The 25168-nt window shown below is 46.9% G+C and overlaps 1 protein-coding gene across 3 annotated transcripts in view; it reads left to right on the top strand.

Annotated features, from left to right (window-relative positions):
- The window catches only part of ADAMTS17 (ADAM metallopeptidase with thrombospondin type 1 motif 17), a 364035-nt gene that overhangs the window by 183083 nt on the left and 155784 nt on the right, over window positions 1–25168 (top strand). For all 3 annotated transcript variants that reach the window (XR_009699355.1, XM_061179999.1, XM_061179998.1), the window contains exons 9-10: window positions 16489–16629; window positions 18622–18772. Coding sequence is in view for 2 of the 3 variants with exons in the window: in XM_061179999.1 (XP_061035982.1) it covers window positions 16489–16629; window positions 18622–18772 (292 nt within the window). In the remaining variant the exon portion in view is untranslated. The remainder of the gene's footprint in view (window positions 1–16488; window positions 16630–18621; window positions 18773–25168) is intronic.

Here is a 25168-nt window from a genome sequence, read left to right as displayed (position 1 = left end):
ATCTATAATTATTTCAAAATTAAAAGTCTAAAATAAGAGAGAGAATACCTTGGGGGTCTTCTAGAATTGCAGGTGTCCAGGCCACACTTCACACCAATTAAATCAGGATTTCTGCAGGTAGGATTCAAGCATCCAAATTTTTCTAAACTTCCTTAGGTGATTTGAACACACAGCCAAGTTTGAGGGCCTGTCCTCACTCATGTGAGCAGTTGTCATCCTCCTGGTCATCGCTGTTACAGCTGCAGGAGCAGAGCCCTCCATCTCGCTGTGTGCTGTTTGAAGCACTTTGCATCCATCACCTCATTTCACCATCGATATGGACCGCTATTCTTTATTTACTGCCATTATTAGGTCTCCTTCCCTGTTGTGGACCAGCTACTGTCTGATGACTCTGGAAGCATAGAAAATGCAGAGCTTCCTCCTCCTTAGGCAGCACATTCACCTCATTTTGAAAAGGAGCCTGAGTGGGTTCTGGTTTGGCGCCATCTCCATGACTCTTCCCTGTAATGAAAGAGAAAAGGCACTTGCAGATTGGAGGGAAACGGTGGTGTTCTTTGGGTGTGTTTCATGCTTCTCAAGAGCTCACTCCTGTTACAGAAGCGGGTTGGGATGAGTGGGCCTTGGGAAGCCTTCACTTGCTGTAGTCTTTGAGTTTTCACATTTGTCTTCCTCCCACCTGGAGAGGGTCCTTTATGGTTTGGACACATCTGTGCTGATGGGTTATGGTGCCATATGGAACCATGGCCAATGGAGCAGGGGAGATGGGGAGCGAGAGAGCATGGGCACTCGGCCCCGGGGACCTGACCAGCCGTAGATATGTCTTGTTGGAAACGCTAGTGCATGTGACATTCACGGACACTTAGGGTGACGCAGAAAGAAATCACAATGTGGAAGCAGAGAAAGTCCATACCTGTGTGGATCTGTTTGCCTTTTTTTGACCTCATGACCCAGGCAGCAGGGCCTGGAAGGCGAATCACAGGGCAGGCTGTTGTCTGGGGTTGGTCCTATCATCCTGTTGGAGGACAGTACAGCCTTGTTCCAGGGAATACTTATCATAGCAGGTCAGCCTGTCACTGTTTCCACTGCCTTCAGCGCTTGTTCTCTCCCCCCTGCCCTTGCTGTCTTCCTTCTCGTGCTCTGAAAAGAAAATCCTTGGCTGAGAAAAATATTTATATGCCTGTGACTTTGACAAGAATGAATCTGTTGTGGCTGGAGGGCAAGGAGGAAAAGGCAAGTATGTGAAATCTTGCCCCGGAGCATTGCCCTCCTCTGGGGGCGCCAATCTCGTAGACAGTGATTGTTGCCCCTGCAGCTGGAATCAGTGCTGATGTGAGTGCTGAGAGGGAGCTGGTGGTCTCACGAGGCTGAGAATCAAGGGGCAAAAGTGACCCAAGGGTGAGGTGACCCCCGAGGTCTCGAGTCTCCATCCTGCTCGGTGCACGTTCCCGCCCCATCCCCTGCAGGTCTGCTGGCGCCCGGGCCTCAGTCTCCTTTTATGCATTAAGGATTGAAGTGTTAGTTCCTTTTCCTAAAGAATTAGTGTTCTCTTGAAGATCTCCAAATGGAGGAGGGATAAACCTGTGGTATTTGTCATACATGAGCCTTCTGCCGCCTTCAGTGAAATCACCCTGATGTCTCACCTGGAGGAAAAGCCTTTGGTCGTGGGAATGGCCAAGACGAGGACAGGCAGCTGCACCTTTGACAGCTCACAGCTCAGACCAGCTAGACTCTGTTCTGTCAGTGTTGCCAAATTTGACACTAATCTCTTCTGTAAACACAAGTCGAAAGCAAACATTTAAATAAATGCCAATATCAAGATTATTTTTTAAAAGGAACAGGATGACAGGGCACTTGGTACCCTTGCTATTTTGGCTCCTCTTTCACTCCAAAACTGCAACAGAGTCCCACCGGGGCTTGGTGGCCTGTGGCTCGAGGGGGGGAGCGGGGGAGGGGCCATTAGCTCCCCTGGTTGCGGCAGAGGAGACGCTGCAACAAGAGGGCTTCTCCTCTGCTGCTTTCTGCCTGGGGCCACACATTCTGGAAGATATGGGGCTCTGGAACCACCCTTTATTGACACTGAGAGGCTTTTTGTCTGGAACACCTTTTCATTTGACATCTCAGATGGGATTCTGTGGGGAGGGCCTCTTTTCCTGTTTTAATAACCCATTATCAACTACAAAGTTGCCGCTAGTAAAAATATCAATTATTGCTTATGCAATACTTCTGGCATTGCTTGAAACCACATTCCATCCTCTTAACATGATGGTTGCTCTGAGCCAAAATTCAGAGTGGGTTTGAGGACAAGTTGTGTACACAGTCATTTGGACAGCCAAAAGAATATATTTTTATCCTGTAAATTGAATGCCAGTTAAGCAGTAGTGATTACTGCAAGAAGCCATAATTTACACTAGGGGAAGCGAAGATTTTTTTTTAAGATAAAAAGTATTGCTTAAGTATTGCTCAAAAAAATAAAGGGAAAAACAAATAGCAGTTACAAAACCCCCAAAGTCTCAATTTTGTGGAAATTTGAAAAACAAACCCTTGAGTTAGAGAGACCGTGAGTCCATATAGTCAGTAACCAAGGTACTTCACAGAGAGTCACACAAACTAGCATTTAATAATTTAGCAACAAGGTGGTTACTGTTCCCAAAATTTGTTCCTTAGAATATTCACCATCAGGGTAGAATTTGTAGATGAAACACTTGGGCCATGTACTTTGTGTGTGTCCAGAACCTACCGACAGTAATGCCCTTCCTGGCTTCGCCCCCAAATTCGGAATCTGGGCAGAAATAAAGAACAGCATCAGGATTTTGACGTTGCTAACCAGGAAGTGATTGTCCTTTTGCTTGCTTGGCTGAAAGCGTGATGAGAAGTCCTGCCATTTGTTATGAACTTGGACTTCTCCCTGAAATTTGTGGGTAGAAGGAGAGAAGAGCAAAGGGGGACAAGAATGTGAGCTCAAATACTTGAACTCTGTCACATTATGAAGGGAGGGGGCTTGATCAGTGCTCAGAAGGCGGGCCTGGGTCGTGCATGCATGAAGGCCCACCTCAGCTCGCAGTAAGAAAGAGCTGGGTGCTGGCCCTTCCTGAGGATGGCCTGTTTCTAGAGGGAATGTTCTTAGCCCAGGGGGACATTAGACACCCCTGGAAACCCCTGTAAAATACAGGTGCCTGTCCCCTCCTCTGGAAATCCTGATTTACTTGGTGTGTGGTGAGCCCCAGGTATTGGTGTTTCAAAGTTTGCCAGGTGACTCTCACCTGCAGCCAAGGTGGGGCGGTTACTAGTAAAACTATCAGCAATGGCTCTCAGGTGTGCTCCTTGGACAGGCAGCTTCAGCATCTCTAGGGAACTTAATCGAAATGCGAATTCTCATCCTGCTCTGGACCCCCACTCCTTAGACCTACTGAATTAGAAACTCTGGAGCGGAACCCAGCCCTCTGAGTTTTCACAGGCCCACTGGGGGTTTCTAGCAGGCGCTGAAGTCTGAGAACCACTGGTCAACACTGTAGCAGCAGTTCTCAGACTTTAATGGACTTTAGAATCATCTGGGAGCTTTCAAAAATCCAGATACTCAGGATCATGCCTCGTACCAATGAAATCAGAACCTCTGGTGGGGAGAGTGGGCATCGGGGTTTCCTCTCCAGGAGATCTCACTGTGTGGCCATGTTTGAGAACCAGTGCTTTATAGGAATTGAGCGATGTCCCTCTTAGTCTTAAGATTCTAGAATTTGCCTTTGAAATTCTGTCCTGTCTCTCTAGTGTTAAGTTTCATTAGGCAGGACATAACCTGCCTTAGATCCGGGAAGGGATAACAGAGCCCCTTTTGTTCCGATGGAAGGGGTGGTTGCTTGCTTGTGATATTATTGCTCAGAGAAGGGCTCACGGGGCTCTGCCATGAGGTGAAGCTACCAGCTTACCCTGCCACCTGCATGATAGGCACAGAGACCATAGAGCCATGGAGTGAAGCCTTTTAAGAGGAATTCCCAGATACCACCCAACTGATTTCGTTGTATTCAGTCTGTTCTATCAATTTACGAACACTCATCAGCACCTTCTGTGTGGCTGGTGCTAGACCAGGCTGCGGGGAGGTTCTGGGATGTTGAGGTGTAAAAAATGGCAAGTTCTGCCCTCAGGGAGGCCCTGAGAGAACGGCCATGTGCTTGGGAGGGATCCGTCTTAGCTGGGAAGGGCCGAGGCTGCTCAGAAAGAAAGTGACCTGCAATCTGGGCTTTACAGGAAGGGGAGGATTTTGGCTGGCAGGGAGAGTGGGAAGGGGTGTCCACACAGAGGTAGAGGGGAGGCAGAGGCACTGGGGTAGTGGGGTCCTGTCGGCATCATGCAAGCACCTGCTGTGGGTCTGGAGCCGGGGTCACTTTGGGCGACACCCCCTCAGCCTGCTGACCCATGGCACGCGTTTCATGGCTGGGAGGTGGGATGGAGTACACACCCTACCCAGTCACCCCACCACACCCCACCCCACTTCCTGGTCAAAGAGGAAAAAGCAGAGTCCAAGTAATGAGGCCATAAAGCCCCTCCTGATATGTGTGGTTTTAGGGAAGGAAGGGAGTGATGGTCATTAGGAGCAGGAAACAGCCTGTCCTTAGGGTTTCTGCTGTCTGGGACATCCTGTGCCCTTTGGTGTCCCTGAGGGGTCTTTGAACTTTAAGAAGCTGCAGGTTCTCTCTGAGCAGCAGGTCCCCCGCTGCAGTCAACTAATCCTCTCCTCTGCACCGCCTTTGAAGGGGTAGGAAGTGCTGGGGGCTGGTTTCCAACACCCATTAAAACACCAGCCCCTGGAAGAATTGGAGACAGAGATTGCCTCCAGGTGGGGGTGGTGGGAGGATATAGGGGGGCCTAGGAAACTACTATGGGGGAGGGGGGACTCAGTTTTCAACTTATGCCCCTTTGTCTCTGAATTTCTACCATACGGTTATTTTAGCTACTCCACACCAGGCCTTCTCCTATTGGCTGAGAAAAACCCTCCCTGAGAAATCAGGCAGTTGTTATTGTTTATGAGTGGAAAGCTTATTAAATCTACACTTCTAAGCAATCAAAGTTGCTAAGTCTAGGTGGAATTGAAAATAATCTTGTCTAGTTAAGAGATGTCAGTGGTTAAAAAGGAAACGAATACTCACTGTCCTTTTGTTTCTTTGGGGGGAAAAGGTCAATATAAAACTAATGAATTTAGAGCATTTCTTTTAAGTAAATGCTTCTAAAAGATGGTCATTTTGAGGGCTGACTATGAGGTTTTCCAAAACCAAACCAAATTTCATCCTGGAGTCTGTAGATGACCTTTGAATGATTCCCAATTTGCTGTCTTCTCAAGCCTCTAGACCCAGGTCCAGTCCCCATTCACAGGGTGGCTGGGTTGGACGAAGGCAGAACCTGTGAGGTGGACCAGAAATCTGATTTCAGACCAGAACGCGGAAGACCCTTGGTTTCAGGAAGAACTTGCTGCAACTGGCTGTGTGGTGTTGGGTGGTCACCTCTCTCTGGGCTCCAGATTCCACTTAGATGCAGACAGAAGGGCTTCAAGAGCCCTTAAAGTCTCAACTCCTATGGTTCTTTAGAGCCTGAGTCTCAACTAGAAAAGGAATTAATATCCTGAGCATCAATTTGCTGGCAATATGTTTTTAATGTGCAAAATTTTCAAGTACCAAAAAGGAGAGGCAGGGTGAATATTGCAGAGCACTTCGAGGTTCCCAACCCTGACCCCACACTCTGGGCATTATTCCCAGAACACACTGCGCCCACTCAGCATCTCATGGACCCAGGTACGTCTGTCTTCCTCTCCCACCCTCACCCTCCGAGCCTTAGGTGTAAATGGGAGGTGGGAGGGTAGGACTGTTGCTAGTAATGTCTCAGAGCTGTGCTTTAGATAAAGGAACTGGCGGGCATCTAAGAAGATGGGGACCAAGTCTGAATCCCCTTCTTGAATGTCACAGGGGCTCCAGGTTGGTGCCCAGAGAACAGAGGTGTGATTCCTCCAAGCTGGGTCCAGGAAAAAGCTCTTGGCTGCTCCCCAGCACCTCTGCTCCCCGAAGCCATGTCCATACTCGGCAGGCCCCTCTCCTCTCCACACTGTCTTGCTGGAAGTCTCAGTGCCCTGAGAGCAGACCTTGAGCCCCTCCAGGTCTGAAGGCTCTCAAGCAGGCTCTCCGCTGCTAACCCTAAGAGGAATTTTCTGTGCCGTCCACGGTCTCCTGAGGGCTCCTGCTGGCCCCCGACCTCTAAGACGGCCACTCCTGCAGGGCTTAACAGGTTCCCATCCTTTGCCCTCCTTTGGGTCTGGGGGCAGATTTCATCCTCAAAGAGCCAGGCCATGCATAGAGATTTGGAGTATAGACTGCCCAGGCTCAAGTTATGCTTGACCATTTACCAGCTGTTTGACCTTGGGAGAGCTTCTCAACCTCTCTGCCTCAGTTCCTTCATCTGTGAAGTGGGGATGATAATAATGAATTGATGTACGCAACATGCACCGCCTGGCATGCTGAAAACGCTATTTCTCTGCTCTGCGGGCACGCTCCACGCCACCCCCGCAGCTCTTGGGTGTGAGGTCTCTATTGTGTATCACATTTCCTTCCCCTGCTCTCTCAGTATTTTTCCTGCTCTTAGTGTGCCTATCAGCATCTGTGTTGAGAGGGACCCACCTTGGTCTGCACCTTAGATATGTGTCCTGTGGGCACACGAGTGCTCAGCGCTGTGCCTGGCACGTGACAGATAGCAGAGTCTGGATGAAGCAGAGTCTGGATGAATGAGGGCATGATTAGAAGGGATTAGGGTATCTGCTTCAGCAGATGCATGAGTGTATGAATTCCCGCCCCTAAGATGCACATAGCCATGGTGGTGATACCAACGTCATTTCTGCCCCTCTTTGCTCCATCTGCCACCACACAATGCCCGACACACCTGCCATGATAGTCACTCCTCTGGATGGATATGCTGAGGCTGATGGTGTTAAAATGCAAAGTACTTTGGGGACTAGGAAAGGAATGTTCCTCTGAACCAGGGACTTCATGAGGAGAGCAGAAGCAGACAGGTAACCCCGCGCCCGGGACATGGTGGGGGAAGGGAAAGAGTCGCCACCCTCTGCCCTTCTCCACCTCATTGCAGAGCTCTGCTGTGTGGGCCCCAGAGGGACCAGGAGCTTTGACCTTGGCCTTCTGAAGCACTCCACAGGGGACAGCTACGGAGGATTCATGGCAGCTATAGATTTCCCTGAAACTGAGAGATCACTCCCCATTTACACATCAGTTTTCTTTCCGTTGTGCACAGAAAGTTCCTTCTTGACATCTGGAGGGTAGCCTGTGTTAGCCCGAGATTCACTGCTTTGGAAGGTTTTAGCCATCTTTCCATTTCCTGCCCTATTCAGTCTGGTGCCTGCAGCACCCTTAGACGAATTACACTTTAGGCTAAGAAGCAGAAAGCATATTCTTCTGACTCTCACCCAATTTCCCAGTTTCCTTCAACAAACTAAGTGCCGTGATTCTGCGAGCCCTCTCTTTGGGCAGACTTTCCTCGGCAGAACCTTGGAAGCACATTGCTTGAAGGGAAACACTTTGTACTCTTCAGCTCCCTTGCTGTGTTCTTGCTTGATAAGCCAGGCATGTGGTGTTCTCAGAGAGCCAACCTGGAACCAAAATTCAGGGTTGGTCTCCCCAGCACTGCAGGACACTGTTGGCAGACTGGCGAGGGGTGAGTGGAGCCACAAGCTCAGACCCACTTATGCCGCATCAGCCTGTGTCCTCAGAACCCTCCCCATGCCTCACGTGGGCCTCCATCTAGTGCAGCTGGGCCTAAAGGAAGGTCCACTGCAGACTTGAAGGAGACCAGGGGTCCCAGTGAATCATCGTGCAATTTGGGAGGGGGGCTGAGCCTTGTTGGTGCTGCTATAGCGTCTACATGGCTTCATGGCATTCTGGACTTAAGCAGGTCATTTCGGGCCCTTTCCCGGGAGCCCTTCTGCACTCCAGGCCCAGAGCAGGCCACAGAAGGGATGACGGCCGTGGGGCTGGGATGACATTCACCGTGTCAGTGGTTAATTTTAGAAGAGCTTAGTGCTTTTGTGAAGGCTTCTTTTGAAATAAAAATGTTTCCTCAATAGATTATCTTCCTTTAAAGAGCTAAGGAGAGCCTCACAGAACTTTTTAGCAATAGGAATATCTCCTTTGTTTTGCCTTATTACAACCCACCATTCACTTTTTCAGTTAGTGAAGGCACATGATCTTATGCCATTCTTTGACGAAATTCATTTGAGGTTGAGAATGTCCCAGATTTAAAAGCACATAAGAGGCCTCCGTGGGAAGGCATTTAGAGAATCCCTGTCTTCAGATATCATGGTCTGAAGCAATTTAGGCTGACGTTCTTTCGTTTTCTTGGATGTTCTATAAAGCCTTTGTAGATCTCTAGTTTCTTCCCTTGTAATCCATCACACCACAGCCCTGTGCTTTGGAGGGCTGAGCACAGATGGCACCATTAGCACAACCATTTTGGAGGAAAAATAGGCATGAGGTCATACAAAGAGTCAGTATGAGACAACATGTCTCCCTCCTCTAAATGCCCATGGCTTTCAGCTTCTGATGTCTACACCTGGCACTGAGTCTTCTCCAGTTGTGTCATCAGGTTGTCTTATTTCTCTAAGTATCTGTAAGCCTGTAAGTAATTTGTGGGCCTGGATATACTCCTGTACCAATGTGATGACATCCACAGCTCCTAGCACAATGGTGGTACTCAGGTTAGTTGAATCAGATTCTTGTCTCTGCCTGTATAGTTCAGTGTGGTAGCAATTAGCCACATGTGGGCCTTTAAATTTATCTCAATTAAAATTTAATAAAATCAGAGTTTCAGTTCTTCAGTCATACTAGCACATTCCAAACGCTCCATGGCCACATGTGGCCAGTGGCTGCCATGTGTTACACTGGACAGTGCTGGTCAGCACTTGCTGACTTGTCTGTGATCACTGCCAGACTGTGGGCTTCCTACAGGCAGGGCTGCTTGTGCCGCTCACTGTTGTGTACTTGGTGCCCTGAAAGTGCTGGTACAAGATAGGGCCCACCCAGCTCTTATTGGAAGAATGAATAGCAACTCTGCCTTACCATTGTGCTCAGTCTTCTAGATCAGAATCACAAAATGATTCCATTTTGAACTGGAAAACCCCTTGAACCCCTGGTTCAAGCCCCTCACTTCCAAGCTAGGAGGACAGGCCTGGGGAGTTAGGAGCTTTGCCTCAGCTCCCCAGAATAATTGGGGCAGGTCTTTAACATCAACCATGGCCTCTGTCTTTTTGGACCATCGCTCTGTCCACTTTGTCAGACTTTCTTTAGTGTTTCCTTTGAAATGCTAACAAGGAAGCTCACTTAAAGTGATTATTTAGAAGAAAGTGTCCTTAAACTGACCAAGTTAACCTAGCTGTAAGCAATCTAGAACAGATGTATCCAGTGTGCAAATATTGGTAGCATTTCCATTAGTTTTGGGAACAGGATAAAGGTTCCCACGTTCTAACTAATATTTTGCATTGTTTTTGAAGTCCATCAGACTTCATAAGGCAAGGAATGAGATACAAATCTTGAAAGGGAAGAGGCAAAGCAGTCGTTATCTGCATTTTGTAAGAGAATCATCTGGCAAACTGTTGGAGCCAGTGAGTGTTCATCAGGGTGCAAATCACAAGACATACAGTGATCCATGGTTTTCTTATACACAATCAGTAATCAGTTACAGAAGAATAGAAAGCAGACCTCGTTCACAACTTCAGCCAAAGATATGAAATACCCAGGAATGATGCTGATAAAAAAAAAAAAAAAGGAAGACCTTGATGATGCAAACTACAAAACTTTGCCAAAGGGCATTCAAGAAAGCCTGAAAAAATGAAAAGGTGCCCTAATGTCCCAGGATGGCGAGACTCAAAACTTCAGTGATGCCAGTTCTCCCCAAATTAATCAATTTAATCAGTACAATCCTAAACTAAAAGGACTTCTTATGAAACTTGACAAACCAAAATCATATGGAAGAGTAAAATTCTCAAAAAAGACTAAGGAAAGGAGGGAAGGAGAATTGGCTTATTCCTTCCACTCACTCTCCTTGCCTTGACAGAGGCAGAGTTTTTTCTTAACACCCTACAGCCTCTTCATCTGAATCAGTATTGTCCCCTCTGAAATAGTCACTCACCTTGGGAGGGTATATCCTTATTTCATCAATGTAGCCATCATTCTAAACTGCTTTGGAATTTCTACCTGGAAACAGCTTCAGACACCCTCTCCCCCCCTTCTATAGACTACTTTCCCAGGCAAAAATCAACATGGCTTTATGGATTTTTTTTTTTTTAGTAAAATTTGCAAACGTCATTTGACTTCAAGTCTATGGAAGTAACAACACACATGTTTGCATGCATTGGCTCTGGATGGGCTCATGGAATGCTCTGAGCAGTGGGGGCATCATAGGAAGAGTCTGGGAGCCTCCCGAGGAGGTGCCCCTTGTTTGTTTACGTGCTCATGTTGGGGGCCATCCCCTCATGCCAATGATGAATGCCAATGAGGCAGTGGGGGGAAGGGCGCCAAAGGTAGCCTCTGTTCTGTGTGCTAGTGGGCTGTTATGTAGACCTAGATGCTCGTGTGCTGCTTTCACTTCACAGCCATTAACTGAGCCCTACCGTGTGCCCAGCCTGCTCTGAGAGCCGGTGGAGCAGAGGAGGGCGAGACCATCTCACTGTGTCAGGACCACCTTTGTCATGTGGGAACAGGACCACAGCTGCAGGGGCTGGTGAGCCCATAGGAGCTATTTGGGCCAGGAGACAGCTTTTCACTGAGATGACCCAGCTGTAGCCCCAGGGCCTCCATCCCTCAGGCCTTCACCAACCCTAGGCTGTGGGATGCACAGGGAGCTGAGCAGGAGTGTGGCCTGCTGCTGGGAGACAAAGAGAAACAGGGAGGTATGCCACAGGCCACCACCATCACCCTCTTCCTGTGAAGGCAACACATGGTCTAGACTGGTGGTTGTCTGTGATTATCCTCACAGCTGTCCTGGATGGGGTGACCGCCTGCCAAGAGCAGTTGGGCTGCTAAGGCTTCCATGAAGCCTCTGTTCAGGGGTCCCATTCTCTCAGTCCCTGGGCCACATCTGCCAGAACAGGCCTGTTCTGTTCAGTTAGCTCATTGCAGAAGAGAAATGGAATTTAAAGGCATATGATAGGGTAAAAACTGTTCAATTTGCCATGAGCCTCCCTTCCCTTTTGTGTGACCTCTCCCCGCTTCCCTCATTAACTCCCAGCTCTCTGAGGGCACCTGAGTTTTCAGCTTGGGCACAGCCATCATTCCTTCACTCGGGCATGTGCTTAGAAGCAGCAAGACTCTCATCTCTTCCAGATCCCACTACTTGCCAGGCGCTTTGGTGTCTGTTTGACCATGAGGAATGCTCATCCCCATTCCTTCAGAATGTAAACTTTATGGAAGCAGGGGCCTTGCCTGTGCTGGCATCTGGGACAGCATCTTGTCATAGAGAGCATTTGACACATACTTGTTGAATGAATGAATGATATTAAATACCATGAGCCCTATTTAGTCATAGATAAGGAAGCAGAGGCTCAGAGGTGTAACGCTGTTCCCTCAAAAGGCAGAGCTGGAATTTTCATTCGGGTCAGTCTGACTCCAAGCCAGGCCTTTTCAAATACAGTGCTCTACTTCTCCGTGAAAAGGGGGATTTCATACCATCCTCCCGAGGGTGCACGGCCACAGGCATGCATGCACGCATTCACGCACCCATGCTCATTGACCAGAGTAGGGGATAGAATTGCCCATGCTTTGTTTTCTTTTTCTTTTTCTCTCTTTTTCTGTCTCTCATCCCAGTTAGTTGAATTTTTGTTAAATTAAAAGTTTAAGGCCCATTTGAAGTGGATCTCGTGTGTGTGTGTGTGTGTGTGTGTGTGTATGCATATATTTATACACAAACACATGCGATCCCAGGCAAGACTACTTTGAGGGAAGGCCAGACCTGACTCATATACTTGACATCAAAATCCCATCTATATAAACCTGAAAACGTGAGTGTTTTTGTAATTTCAGTACTTTGGTTAGCTAAGAGAGATATATACTATATACTGTAATGTGCCTTATACATTTTCACCTACTATGATGTTATCCATTATAGCAAAATGCACTGAACACCAACACTATATTGGTTGTTATTTACCCAGTAGTGATTCGGAATTCCATGGTATTTTAAGGTTATTTGTATTACAATGGTCCTGTATGTGGTGGAGGTGGAGGTCCTAGATCTACTCTGGTAGTTACAGTGTCCCTGAGTCCCTACAAGCTGGTGAGCTCAGTTTCCTATATAAAAATAAAAGCAAAAACTTCTCCGAGGTGAGAGAATGTTGATGCTATGTTCCCTATAAACGGGGTTATTGATGATCATGACAGTTAACCCTATTACTCAACCTGTATAAATGAGTGTAGCCTGGTACCCCTGGTGACTTTTGACCCTTGTAGATAAAGTTTCTGTGTAGCTACAGTTTGAGAGCACAGTCTGGTTCTTGGCAAAGAGGTAGTGGCAGTAGAGAATTTCCCTTCTAGTGTAATGCTGGGGTGTTAATTATTATTTAATTAATTAACAATAATGAATACAAACCTGCCTGTCATCTCCTAGAAACTGCCATGGGCCATTCCTGTTATTACAGAGTCAGTAAACATTTATTGAAAAGGGACCAGCAGGCAGTATGCCCCCAGGGCGACTGAAGCAGGACTCAGGCCAGCCCTGACCCCTCCACTGGAGAGGGTCCCCTCATGGGAGCCGTTTACTGGGTTTTTCATTCCACCCCAAGCACTCGTTTTACAAACACAGCCAAGAGTACTTTGAGGGGAGGCAGACCTGGCTCGCAAACCTGACATCAAAACACCAAAGTGTCCGAGAGACAGACAGACAGGCTCTGAGCCAGGTAAAACTGAAGCATCCAAAATGGCACAGGTACCAGGCCCAGAACACCTAGTATCCCCCATGCCTTCCAGGGTTTGGAGTGAAGCTAGTACAGGGGGAGCATTGCCTTTCAGAATCCCCACATGGTATATATTGGATTTCCTGAAGCAATTTCAGAGCAATGTATTCTTTTGTTTTAAGATAAAATCTACTGAAGGCCATTAAGTTATTATTGTGTCTGATAAATCTGGACCACATGTGACATGAGGCCCGTCTGTGTCCTTAATCTCAGTCACTTACTGTGTGTGCTTAATGCTACATGTTTTTGTTAAATATAATGTTACCACAGACATAAACCTAAAATAACATGAATTTTTTCAGTCAAGTGATCTTTAATTTAAACTAAAAATAGCCTAAACCGTAGTTTATGTAGACCTCAAATATCAAGACTCCCACCCCAATGCGAGTTCAGCAAACTGTAAATTTATGAGGCACTTGGTTAGCATTTGAACATTTTAAACCAGATCAAGCACAATCTGTATTAGAGACAAGCTCCAGAAAACCCAAGAGTTGCACTCCTGGCTGATCCTGCTGACTGGAACATTCCTTAGGGAAGTCCTTCTCTGGGGGCTGGCAGAATGAACCGTTAACACAACACCCTGCAGGCAAAGGGGTGTCAAGGGCGCAGTCAGCGTTTCTGAGCACTTTTGTAAACATAGTTTTGTCTCCGGAGAGACCAGGTTCTCTGGCCAGCGGAGTCTGGAATGTGGGCAAAAGAACCTCTTTGATTTTACAAGCAGCTTGATCACCGGAGAAAAGTTGGAAGCATGTCACAAGTGAAACATTCCTCCATGTGTGGCGAGGCCATTCTGCCAGGGCTTGGATCTCCTCTGATGTGGTTTCCCAAACAACAAGGAGCATCTGGTGGCTGCTCAGGACGTCCCAGCTCAGGACGGTGGGAGAGGGTTTATGATCGTGTGTTGATTCTCCCTGGGATTGGATTCTCCAGGGTCGGCAATGATGCAGTTTGACCTGTTCCACATGCTGTGCTTACACTATGTCCTTAGAGATGGAGGTTGGAGCCACTTTTCTCATGAGACATTGTATTTCTGTAACCTCTACACGTACAGCAGAGTTCCCTGAAAGCCATCAACGTTTTCAGATCTACCCATTTGAAAACCCTATCACCACTTTTATTTATAGATATCAAGTCAAACCCTAAATCAAATTTAAGCTGACTTTTAATATCCTTTGCTACATGCAGTTGAAAAACCAGTCAGTTCCTATGTTTCCTGAAACAAAGAGATAGATATAGGTATAGGTATAGATATAGATATAGTTATAGGTATAGGTATAGATGTAGCTATAGATACAGATACAGATACAGATAAAGATATCGATATCAAGCAGGAAAAAAAATAAAAACCTGAGTAATGACATTGAAAAATTATTCTTATTGATCAGATGTATCTGATAATTTCTTGGTTCTCTACTTAACCCTAATTGGATGGATTCTTGACATCTAGGCAGGAGAGCAAGACTGCATCTACCCAGAGATGGTTTTCATTGTTTTGTTGAGCAAGCTGCTGCCGCCCTAGATACCATGCATGTGGATCCTCCGAGTTTTTGATGTTTACTGCTGCATTAAATAGTTAATCCATTTGGTAAATATTTACAGAGTGCTTGCTCTGTGCCAGTCACTGGTGGACAGGCTGGGATGGAAAGCTGCCCTGAGGGCACCTGGTGGGGTGGAAGAGCCTGTGGGAAATCCCAGGAGCGGGCATTTTTCAGGGAGAGGTTTGGCAGGAGAGGCCTGGACTGAGGGGAAGGTGGCACCAACATGTAGGCAGCACTGCAGAAGCTTTCCTTTCTGACAAGATAGCAGAATAGTTGTTGGTCAGCTGACCCATTAACCAAAAAATTGGTTCAAATGGGGAAATGTAAAGAAATTATACTTATGTTCTTAAACATTTTGTCATTTTGTTTTAACTTAAGCCATGAAAACGTTCATTTTTTTCACCAGTTTTGTGGTGGGAGTGAAAGCCTTTTCTTTGAGGGAAGCCGATTGGGCTTCCATAACCTTCACAGAAACCACAACTATAATGTGATGAGTTTAAATCCAGTTTCTTTCTTTTTTCTTTTTTTCTTTTTTAGATTCAGCAGAATTTGAAAGACCCATGTGAAGCAGTCTGGGGGCAGATTTTTGTGATTTTTTTCCTCATCTTTTACAGTTGTCTGCCCACACCCAACTTGGCAGCCTATTATAGCTAGTAGCTAAATTAGTTTTCATGAAAACAACTTAACTTTTATTCTCATATTTTGTTGGTTAACACAACATGTAGCCACATGTATTGATTGAAGTAACAGAACTACTGATATAAATAGGTTTGAGTATAAATACTGTTGACCCTTGGTAAGCATACCCTCAACTATGGGAACAGACACGTGTGGGTGACCAGAGGGGGCCCTGCCTGCCTGGAGCAGGAGCTCGGGTGCAAGGCCGTTTTGTTCCGGGGATGGAGGTGGCATCAGCTAATCCAGCTCCACATGGGGGTGGCCAAGGGAGCCTCTCTGTATAGGAGCATGGAGTGGCCTGGGGGTGTGCAGAGCAAGAACACAGGGGAATTGATGAAAGATGGTCAGAGACGTATGAGGGAAACTGGGAAAATATGGCTGCAGAGAAGCATTTAGAACCTCTTTTCATAATTACCTCTGTTTGTGTCTGTCTCCTCTTCCACGCTGACTTGAGGTCAGGGATGGCTTATTGTACACCATTGTATCTTCTTCTAGTCCATTCCCAGCACTCGAGAAACCTCTCATAAATATGTTTGAATGAATGAAAGTGTGTGTGTTTTCCACGGGGCTGTTGACAAAGAGTGAGCAATCCTTATGCACAGTGAGTCTCTCCCCTGGAAGTCACGGGTCAGCAGACTGTGGGCCACCTGAACACCTGTGTGTTCTGTGTCTCGGCTTTACCCCACTGACAGTGTGTGTGTGAACTGAGATCGTTGTTCAGCTCACATTGCATGTCAGCCTCCCTCGTCTAAGCCAGCATCCTGGTGTCTTCCAGGTACAACTGGGTGGGAAGGTGACAGGTATGATCTTGGTGGACCCAGCTATAGTGACATGAAAGAAAAGCCATAATTGTTCATGAGTTTTCATAAGTCAAAGTCTTGGTTGGTTCCCACTACACGTTAGCATAGTGACTTCTCTGCAGGCAATGAAACACTAGATCATTAACGCTAGGATATGTTAATGTGGAAAAGCAAGTCCAAACATCAGAACTATAACATTGCAGTTAATGTAATTGGTTCATTCATTTATTATTAATTTGTTTAGTGAATGCTGTCTGTTACGTGGTCAATCAGTCTCCATTCACTGCTAAGCAAGTCATCACCCTCTCTATTTCTCTATAAGCTTGTGACTCCTGGTCTGCTCTGTGAGAGTGGCAGAGAACCAGGTATCACCTGTGCCACCTTTTGTGTTTAAGACGTGATTTAGGTTAGCATAGTGTGCTAGAACCTGGATGAGGAGATGAGAAGCCTGTAATGAGTGTCCTCTCCCCTCCTTTCCCTTGGGCAGCTTGGGAATGAACCACGATGACGACCACTCCTCCTGCGCTGGCAGGTCCCACATCATGTCGGGAGAGTGGGTGAAAGGCCGGAACCCCAGCGACCTCTCCTGGTCCTCCTGCAGTCGAGATGACCTTGAAAACTTCCTCAAGTAAGTCCTTGAATTGTTCTGTACAATCAACGCAATAGAAAGTACTACAATACTTCCTAAAGACACGATAGTTGGAGTCTCAGCCAGTGTGAGCAGAAATGAATCTCTTAGAATTCTCAGCTGGTCAAGCTTCCTCCCAAGTGTGCATCTGGTATGACACTGGGCACCCAGCTGGTGATCATAAATCTTATCGATGGAAATGTCAATGCAGTGACCGTATCTTGACAAGATTTCATTTCACTTCTCTGCATTATTTTGACTGTGGGTGGGCACCACCCTAGTGGCACACTTTGGCTACTGTAGAACAGGGCATTTCCACAACACTCAGGCTGCTTCCCTGGACAGGAGTCCATTTGCTGGGAGGAGGGCTTGCTCACCTTCCTCACGTGTGGGACTGGGATGAGTTTATCTCATAGCCACTTTCTTTCCAGATTGTGTCTGCATCACTCCATTCGCAGACTTCCGTGGAAGAATTGGCCATCTGATGTCAGAACTTTGTCAAACAGAGTCTGTGCTCATATACAATGTGGATCCCTTAGTGTCAGGACCTCAGGGCTGAACTTACAGGTTTGACAGGCAGACCCTGATTGTCTCACCACTTAATTGCATCATCTCTACACCCCATGGAGACTGAAGGGGTCAGTGAGTCTCTCCTACACACAGAGCTTTATAGTCCAATAACACAGTGGAGTGCCCAGTGAACTCAGGGAGGAGGACCAAAGGCATCACTCTGGCTTCATCCTGGGTCTCCTTTCATGAGGTTTCCTGTGGTTGGGAAACTAAATGGTACACAGGGCTTAAAAATGGGCTCATTAGGGACTTGCCTGGTGGTCCAGTGGGTAAGACTCCACGTTCCCAATGCAGGGGGCCCAGGTTCAATCCAGGGTTGGGGAATTAGATCCCACATGCATGCCACAACTAAAGATCCTGCATGCTGCAACTAAACGTGCCACAGCGAAGATCCCACATGCTGCAACTAAGACCTGGTGTGCCAATAAATAAATAAATAAATAGAAAAAATAATTTTTAAAAATAGCCTCGTTAGTTTTAATGTAGGCTATTTTCTACTGAGTACTTGTATCACCAAATCATAATGCAGTGTTGGAAGCCACTTGACATTATTTCATTTTACCCAGAAGGGTCAGTGAAACAAAGGTATTTTCATCTGCCCACATACACAGTACTGGTCCCACTGACTTTGTTGAAGTGTCCCATGAGTTTGAGCCCAGGAGAGGTGAACCAGTATCAGCCTGTGTGTATCGCGTGCGTGCAACTCTTTTCTTCAAGAATCTTGGCAAGAGGCTGGGTTTTCTTTTTACTACCATCTGCCTTGTTTTAGGAATTAAAAAATAAAAGCATTCAAGTATTTAACTCCTAATGGAGCCACAGCCACACAACCCCCAGTTTAATTTTTCAGAGCTGTTCTCAACATCTCTGAACATTTCCGTCCTGGTTGAAATCCCCAAGTCCTTTGCACGGTGTGCCACCAGCCAACTTTCATGGCCAGGTGGGGCACCTGGACCAGCCAGCAGCCATGGCCTGACAGGCCCCCCAAGAAAATCTACTGAATTGGAAATAAACTTGCCTATTTATTTATTTATTTATTTATTTATTTAAAAGAAAACAACCCTACTCCAATTGTTTCTTTATTCATAGTGACTTTTGCTAAAGCCACATTCTAAGAAAATATCATAGGACTCTATTTCAAAAGCATTTTCATCCAAGAAAGCACTCAGACTCCCTGACAAAAATCCATTAGCCATGTGGGTGATACGCCCAGGCCCTTTCCTAGTTGCCCAGTTCTCATGGCCTCCGGAGTAAAGATCTGCATTCAGCTATGTGGAAAAAGAGCAAAAAGTGCAGCCCATGTGTCTGGTGCCTGGTCATCTCCCCATAAATAATTTGGAGGTTCCTGCTTCTCAGTGACTGAAAAAGCAGAACAAAAACCTGGGTGGTACATTTGCAAACCAGCTTGCCTCTCGGCTGTTTCAGGTCAAAAGTTAGCACTTGTTTGCTGGTCACAGACCCCAGGAGCCAGCACGCGGTGCGCCTGCCCCACAAGTTGCCAGGCATGCACTACAGCGCCAACGAGCAGTGCCAGATCCTCTTCGGCACCAACGCCACCTTCTGCAGAAACATGGAGGTAAGCAGCCTCGGGAGGGGAAGGCTGGCTCAGGCAGGAGCATCTGGCTTCTGTTGGAGGATACAGGCATTTACACTCCACACACACACATAAACGTATGTGCATACATGCATGCACATACATGCACACGCGTATACCTCATGAGCAACTTCACGGGGCACCCAGAGTGAGCCATGCGCACACATGTGCATGCACATGTACACACACATGCACACATAGGCAGGGGGATGCTTCAGAGTTACTGCTGACACCAATAGCCTAATGTTTTATTTTGTTTTGTTTTTTAATCCAAAGGTGTTTCTTTCTTAGTAGCCTAATGTCTTAACATGAAAACATTAAGACACTAGGAAAAAGTAAATTAGCCTATTCTTGGAGGTGATGCAATGTCGCCTGATATCAAACCCAGCACAGATATAGAAGAGAGCTAAAAACTACTGGACGTTGGAGAGTGTCATATTGAGAACATTTAACAAATAATAAATTGATTATATGATAATAGTATTAATAACCCCATTAAAATGTTACCATTTACTGAACAATGCCCACATGCTTTGCCCTAAAGCTTCCAATGTGCCTGATCCCAATTAACCCTTACCACAGACTCCCGAGGTTACTCTCCCTCAGGGTACAGATGATAACATCAAGCCTCAGGGGTGAACTGATCATTCAGAATGGCTTGGCCAGTAGGTAAGTAGAGGATTTGACTCAAGTCTGTTCACCCCCAGAGTGTGCACTTTCTCACCGTACTGCAGACAGCTGGGCCACTTCTGTGGGTGGGAGGGATGTGCCCAGGCCCTGGGGCAGGCTATCTCCATGCTGGGGCCCCAGGGGAGGGCCAGAGCAGCCTGTGGTTCAGCCAGCAGTTGGCAGCTGGCTCAAGGATGGATGCGGAGCCGGCACCATCATGGGGCAGGAGGACAGGAGCAGGAGAACCAGCTGGGGATGTGTGGGACTCAGGAGCCACCCAGTGGCAGTCGGCTTGGAGCTCAGGGCAGCATCTAGTCCCAGGGAGGCAGCCTGGAGGGCTGGGTGGGTGACCAGAGCAAGAACTCAGGACGGGAGCAACTCCAAGACAGAAGGATAGACCGGGACTGTGCCTTCAAAATGAGACCCTGGGATCCCGGCCAGCACGGCAGGTCAGCCTGGACTCCGGGAGGCGGGATGCTGCCTCTTGAGTGTTTCCTGGCTATGCGTGAATTGGTTCAGGAAATCTGGGTGGAATCTGCAGGTGGGGCACTGCCTGCCATTGTTTGGGGTATGGAAAAGGGCCGTGCCTCACAACCAGGCTAGCACCTCCTGCTAGCTGTTTCCTCAGAGGGCATTTATTCACAGGGTTGTCCTGAGTCTTCCTCTTCCGTTCCCCTGTGGAGGTGCCAGGAAGGGCCTCTCTTCCAGGCCCTGGTAACAGGAAGCTGTCTCCCACTTCACACCCAGCCATGGCTGGGTTGAAGGACACCTCCCTGGGGAGATGGGACCAGCCCCTGGATCCGATCATCCCCAGTGGTCTGCTGCGATGTCTGGTGCTCACCATCAGCCTTGACCGTTAAGGCTTGACCATTGAGGCACTCATTCATGTACCATAGGCTGGCCAAGAGGCATCCTGTTTGTCTGTCCCAGCCTTCAGTCACTTAAAGTGCATGATGGCACAGAACTATCGGAGAGGGCAGGTTTCAGAGGGTCTTTTGATGGTGTGGTAACACCAGGAGATCCATGTGCATGGTACCCCAGTGGAGGATGCCAAGCATTCGAGAAGGGTAGAAGTGCCCCGGGCACCCAGAATGGAGAAGAGGGAAGCGCCCAGCTGAGTCAGTGGACACACAGTGGCCACTCTGCCCACTGTGGAGTCTTCCCTGGCCAACAGGATTGACTGGGGTGGGAGCTGGACAGAGGCTGCCTCCTCCCAAAGAGCCGCAGCCATTGCCTTCTAGGAGCCAGGCTGTTGCACATCAGTTGGGTGAGGAGAGATAGGAGGAGGGAGGTACAACTACTAGTGGCTCATGATCTTCTAGGCTAGACTCTTTCCATGCACTGTCACATGAAACCCTGACTGCAACCCTTGAGGGCAGGGGCTTTGAACTCCACTTAGCAGATGAGAAAACAGAGGCTGAGAGAGGCTAGGTAATGGACCAAGGTCACTCAGCCAGAAAGGGATGGGCTGGAGACCAAGCCCAGGTGTGACTATTCCTGCAGGAGAAAAGGCAGGCTCCATTCATTCAAAGACAGATTCCAAAGGAGAGGAAGGTAACCTGGTATTTTATTTTCCTTCATTAGCATCTTTTTGTTTGAAGAGGACAGTGAGGGGTCAGCAAGGCATGTTCAGCTCAGCCATGTTGCTCCTTTCTCCCTAGAAGCTCAAAATACGACTATATAAAGTGAGATCTTTTGTTTTGTAAGTTAAAATGCAGCTGAACATTTATTCCTACAGCTCACCAAGAACCACGAAATATGCTTTCCTGCTTGCCTTTTCCTTGAGAATTCCACCAGTACCAAAACAAAGTTGACATTTTCCCCCCCAAATCCTAGCAGTGTTACCGACCAGGTTTCTTGGCCTCCTTAATCAATAGAAACTGATCAGAGGCCAGACAAGAAATTCAGGCAAGGCTTTATTGGGGCCCCTGCTACAGCATGGGGGTAGTGAGAACAAGTAACAGGTTCCTTTGCTTGCTCGCTCCCTGAGGGTTCCTTATATGGGGTGAGGGTAGGGACGGATCCAGGGGTCGGGCTGGAGGGGTGGCCTAGGTGATTTGACCACCCCTTTGGTGGTGTTGTGTGCAGGGGGCATGTGCAGTATCCTGCTTCTGCTCCCGACGCCCTGTTTTTGCTCCTGGCTGTTCAGAAGTGGCAGTTGGTTTGCTTTGGTCTTTTTGTATCTTGCTGTCCAGAATTTGCCCCAAATGTGCATGCACACGATTGGTTTGTTTGTTTGTTTTTAATTAATTAATTAATTAATTTGGCTGTGCCGGGTCTTAGTTGCTGCATGCGGGATCTTTTAGTTGCGGCATGCGAACTCTTCGTTGTGGCATGCGGGATCTAGTTCCCTGACCAGGGATTGAACCTGGGCCGCCTGCATTGGGAGCGTGGAGTCTTAGCCACTGGACCACCAGGGAAGTCTGCACGCAGTTATTTTTAGTTCCTTACAGTTTCTTTGTATTTTGTTGCTTGAGGAGACATTTGTCCAGGTGCAAGCACTGCAGCAGAGGGTCCCAGGTCCCAGGTCCCAGGTCCCAGCCTGTCTCAGCAGGAGTGACTCCTTAGGGGTGTGGAGGTGCTCAGCTGACTCAGCATCAGCCTTAGCTGGTGGTGATCATCCTGCTTGCAAGGCTGGTGGTGCTTCCTTCAGCACAAATCTACCAGTTAGAAAGCAGTAACTTCTCACGCTGGGGAAAATGTCATACTAATGCCAAAGAGGCACTGGTGGATGAGAGAGGCAGTTGCCTGCTGGGACCCAGGACTTGGGGATGCTGCCCTAGGCCTAGGACACATCGTTGGAATCTCACCCAGGCACCACCCTGTGGGATTCTAAAGCTCGCTTGATTGGTGTTTTGCTCATTTGTGCGTTTATAGATCTGTGTTTCAGTTGATGTTCAGTATAACAGGAGGCACACATATGTTGTACTGTTCCTTTCTTCCCCCTGTAAAACGGACTCTGGTGCTGGGATGAGCCTCGTTCTCTTCCTCCTGGTCCTCATCCCCTTATTCACTCCCTTTCATCTATTCTGTTCCAGTTCTACTTGCCTTCCTCCTCTTCCTCGAACCCACAAGGCACGCTCCTGGTGGGGATGCACTCTGCTTCCTGCTGGCTGTTTCCTCTACTTGGACGGTCTTCTCTCAGTTGTCCACGTGACTGAGCCCCTCATCTTTTTTGAGTTTTTATGTGTTTGTTTGTTTGTTCAAATGTAACCTCCTCAAGGAAACCTACCACCCTATTTAAAATTTCCATCAGGTAACTCTCCCCTGCCACCTTTGTGGCACCCAGATCTCCTGATCCCCTAAGGGAAAACCCTGCTTTCATAAACTTATCATCTTTTAACATGCTATATAATTTGCTTGTTTATATGACTATTGTTTTGATAATCTCCCTCTTCTAGATTTTAAATCCTTCAAGGGCAATAATCTTACTTTTCCTCAACAATATTTTCCAACTGCCTCAGCCAGTGCCTGGCACATAGTAGATGTTCAAGTATGTGTTGCTCTGAAATCCATTCATGACCCTAACAGTAAATTTAAGTTCTAATGTGACTTCACCCAACCACTGATGAGACTGGACAAGTTCACAGGCAAGGGAGAAACCCTTACAGGCCTCCCCGTAAAATGAATTGGCTCTCTAAGCCTGAGTCCACATTTCTCCATCTGGTTCACCAACATACATGTAAGACTCTGTCAAATATCTTGCAAGGGTTCATACAAACCTTTCCTGTGGCTTCCTCCCAGGACAGTACAAGTCTGGTAGTGAGAGGCTGCAGCCTGCTTTCTAGTGGCCGTGTCTCTCTCTGTGCATTAATTAATATCCTCATTGTTAAAATCTGAGACTCCTGGTGAGTTAATACATGTAAGGTGCTGAGGACTGGGTCTGTCACAAAGTAAGCACCCAATCATTTGAGCTGATGAATGTGTTGCTGTTACCTTTCTGGATAACACTGGCTCCCCACTGTGGGGGCACAGAACTAATCTATCTTGGTACATCTCCAGGATCAGCATTTTTCTATATTGAACTCCTCAGGGCCATGAAAAATTAAGCATTATACAAAACTCCAGAGACCTTCAGCGCCAACCGAAATGTCGTGTAATCCAATGCCCAATTGATCTCTATAACCATCATTATTCTTTAATGCCCTTGAGGATTGAAATGGATATCATGTAATGAAATGATCATGGTCCCAATATTGCCTTTAAATTTCTTATCCTGACATCTGCCTTTGGCCAAGATGGAGTATCAGGGACCAGATTTATCCTCCCACCTGAAGCAACTAAGAAATCAGATGAAATATATGAAACAACGATTTTCAAGACAGTGGCCATCAAGCAAGGAAGGACTGTGATCCTTGGGAGATGTGAAACAAATGAGGTGAACCCTCTGATTGTCCTGGTTTACTGCCTGGGCAGTCTTCAGGCTGTGGCATAGAGAGGGAGGGCTGTGAAGAAGCAGCAGACTTCTTGAGTTGAAGAAACAGAGCCAGGAGTACTGGGAGGCTGAGGCAGCTAGTGTTCACAGAGCAGAGTACCACAGACAAAAGAGCTTTACAAAGAGAGAACCTCAGAAATCTGCACAGGATCTGCACGAATCTTCAGTTTAGTACTGAGAAACGCATGTGTGTGAGAAAACTACCCAAGGCCAGGAAAAGAACCATCTGAAAATCTTAGAGGGAACAATCTCTGAGGCTCACATGGGCATCAGGTAGTGTACACAGAAGGGTGTTGTATCAGTAGAGTGGCAAAACTAGCCCCACACTAAATGCTGATCTGGTCCCACCCAATAAAGCTTAAAAGCAAAATCTGAAAGGATCAAACTGTTTCCAAGTAACTTAGCCAAGTCCTAGAACAAAGCTCAGAAACATTTATAGAGATACAAAACCAGCACTCAGTAAAATAAAATTCACAATGTCTAGCATCAAATAAAAAATTACCAGGCCTTCAAAGGAGCAGGAAAATACAACCATAATGAGGAGAAAAATCAATCAAAACTGACCTAGAAATGACACAGGTGATAGAATTAGTAGACAAAGGCATTAAAACAATAGTTATAACCATATTCCAGGTTCAGGAAGGTAGCAAAAAGAAAGATTGAACATGTTAAGTAGAGATATGGAAGATATGGAAAAGATCCTACTGGTATTTCTAGAAATGAAAACTACAATATTTAAGATGAAAGATACCCTACTTGAGATTTCTAGCAAATAAGAGATTACAGAAGAGATGACTGCTGAAGATAAAGCAATTGAAGCTATCCAAAGTGAAACACAATGAGAAAAAAGACTGAAAACAAAGAGAACTGTGGGACTTCAGGTGGCCTAAGACATATGTGATTGATGCCCTGAAGGAGGTGAGAGAGAGAGGACTAAAATAATATTTAAAGAAGTCATTGCTGACAGTTTTTTCAAATTTGATGAAAATCACAAGCCCACAGATCCAAGATGCTCAATGAACCCCAAGAAACATGAAGAAATCCAGACCAAAGCTCATCATAATCAAATTGCTTAAAAGTGGTGATGAAGAGAAAATCTTAAAAGAGCCAGAGGAAAAAAGACAAGTTATGTAGAGATAAACCAAGGTAGGAACGACAGCATATTTCTCATTAGAAACAATGCAAGTGAAGAAAGACCATGGAGCAGCATCTTTAAAGCACTGAAAGAAAAAAAGCCTGCCACCTTAGAATTCTACACCTTTTTAATAGGAAAA

This window comes from Eubalaena glacialis, chromosome 2 (assembly GCF_028564815.1).
Source record: "Eubalaena glacialis isolate mEubGla1 chromosome 2, mEubGla1.1.hap2.+ XY, whole genome shotgun sequence".
NCBI classification, from domain to species: domain Eukaryota; kingdom Metazoa; phylum Chordata; class Mammalia; order Artiodactyla; family Balaenidae; genus Eubalaena; species Eubalaena glacialis.
Note: the sequence above shows the minus strand (reverse complement) of the source record. Positions and strands in the feature narration are given on the sequence as shown.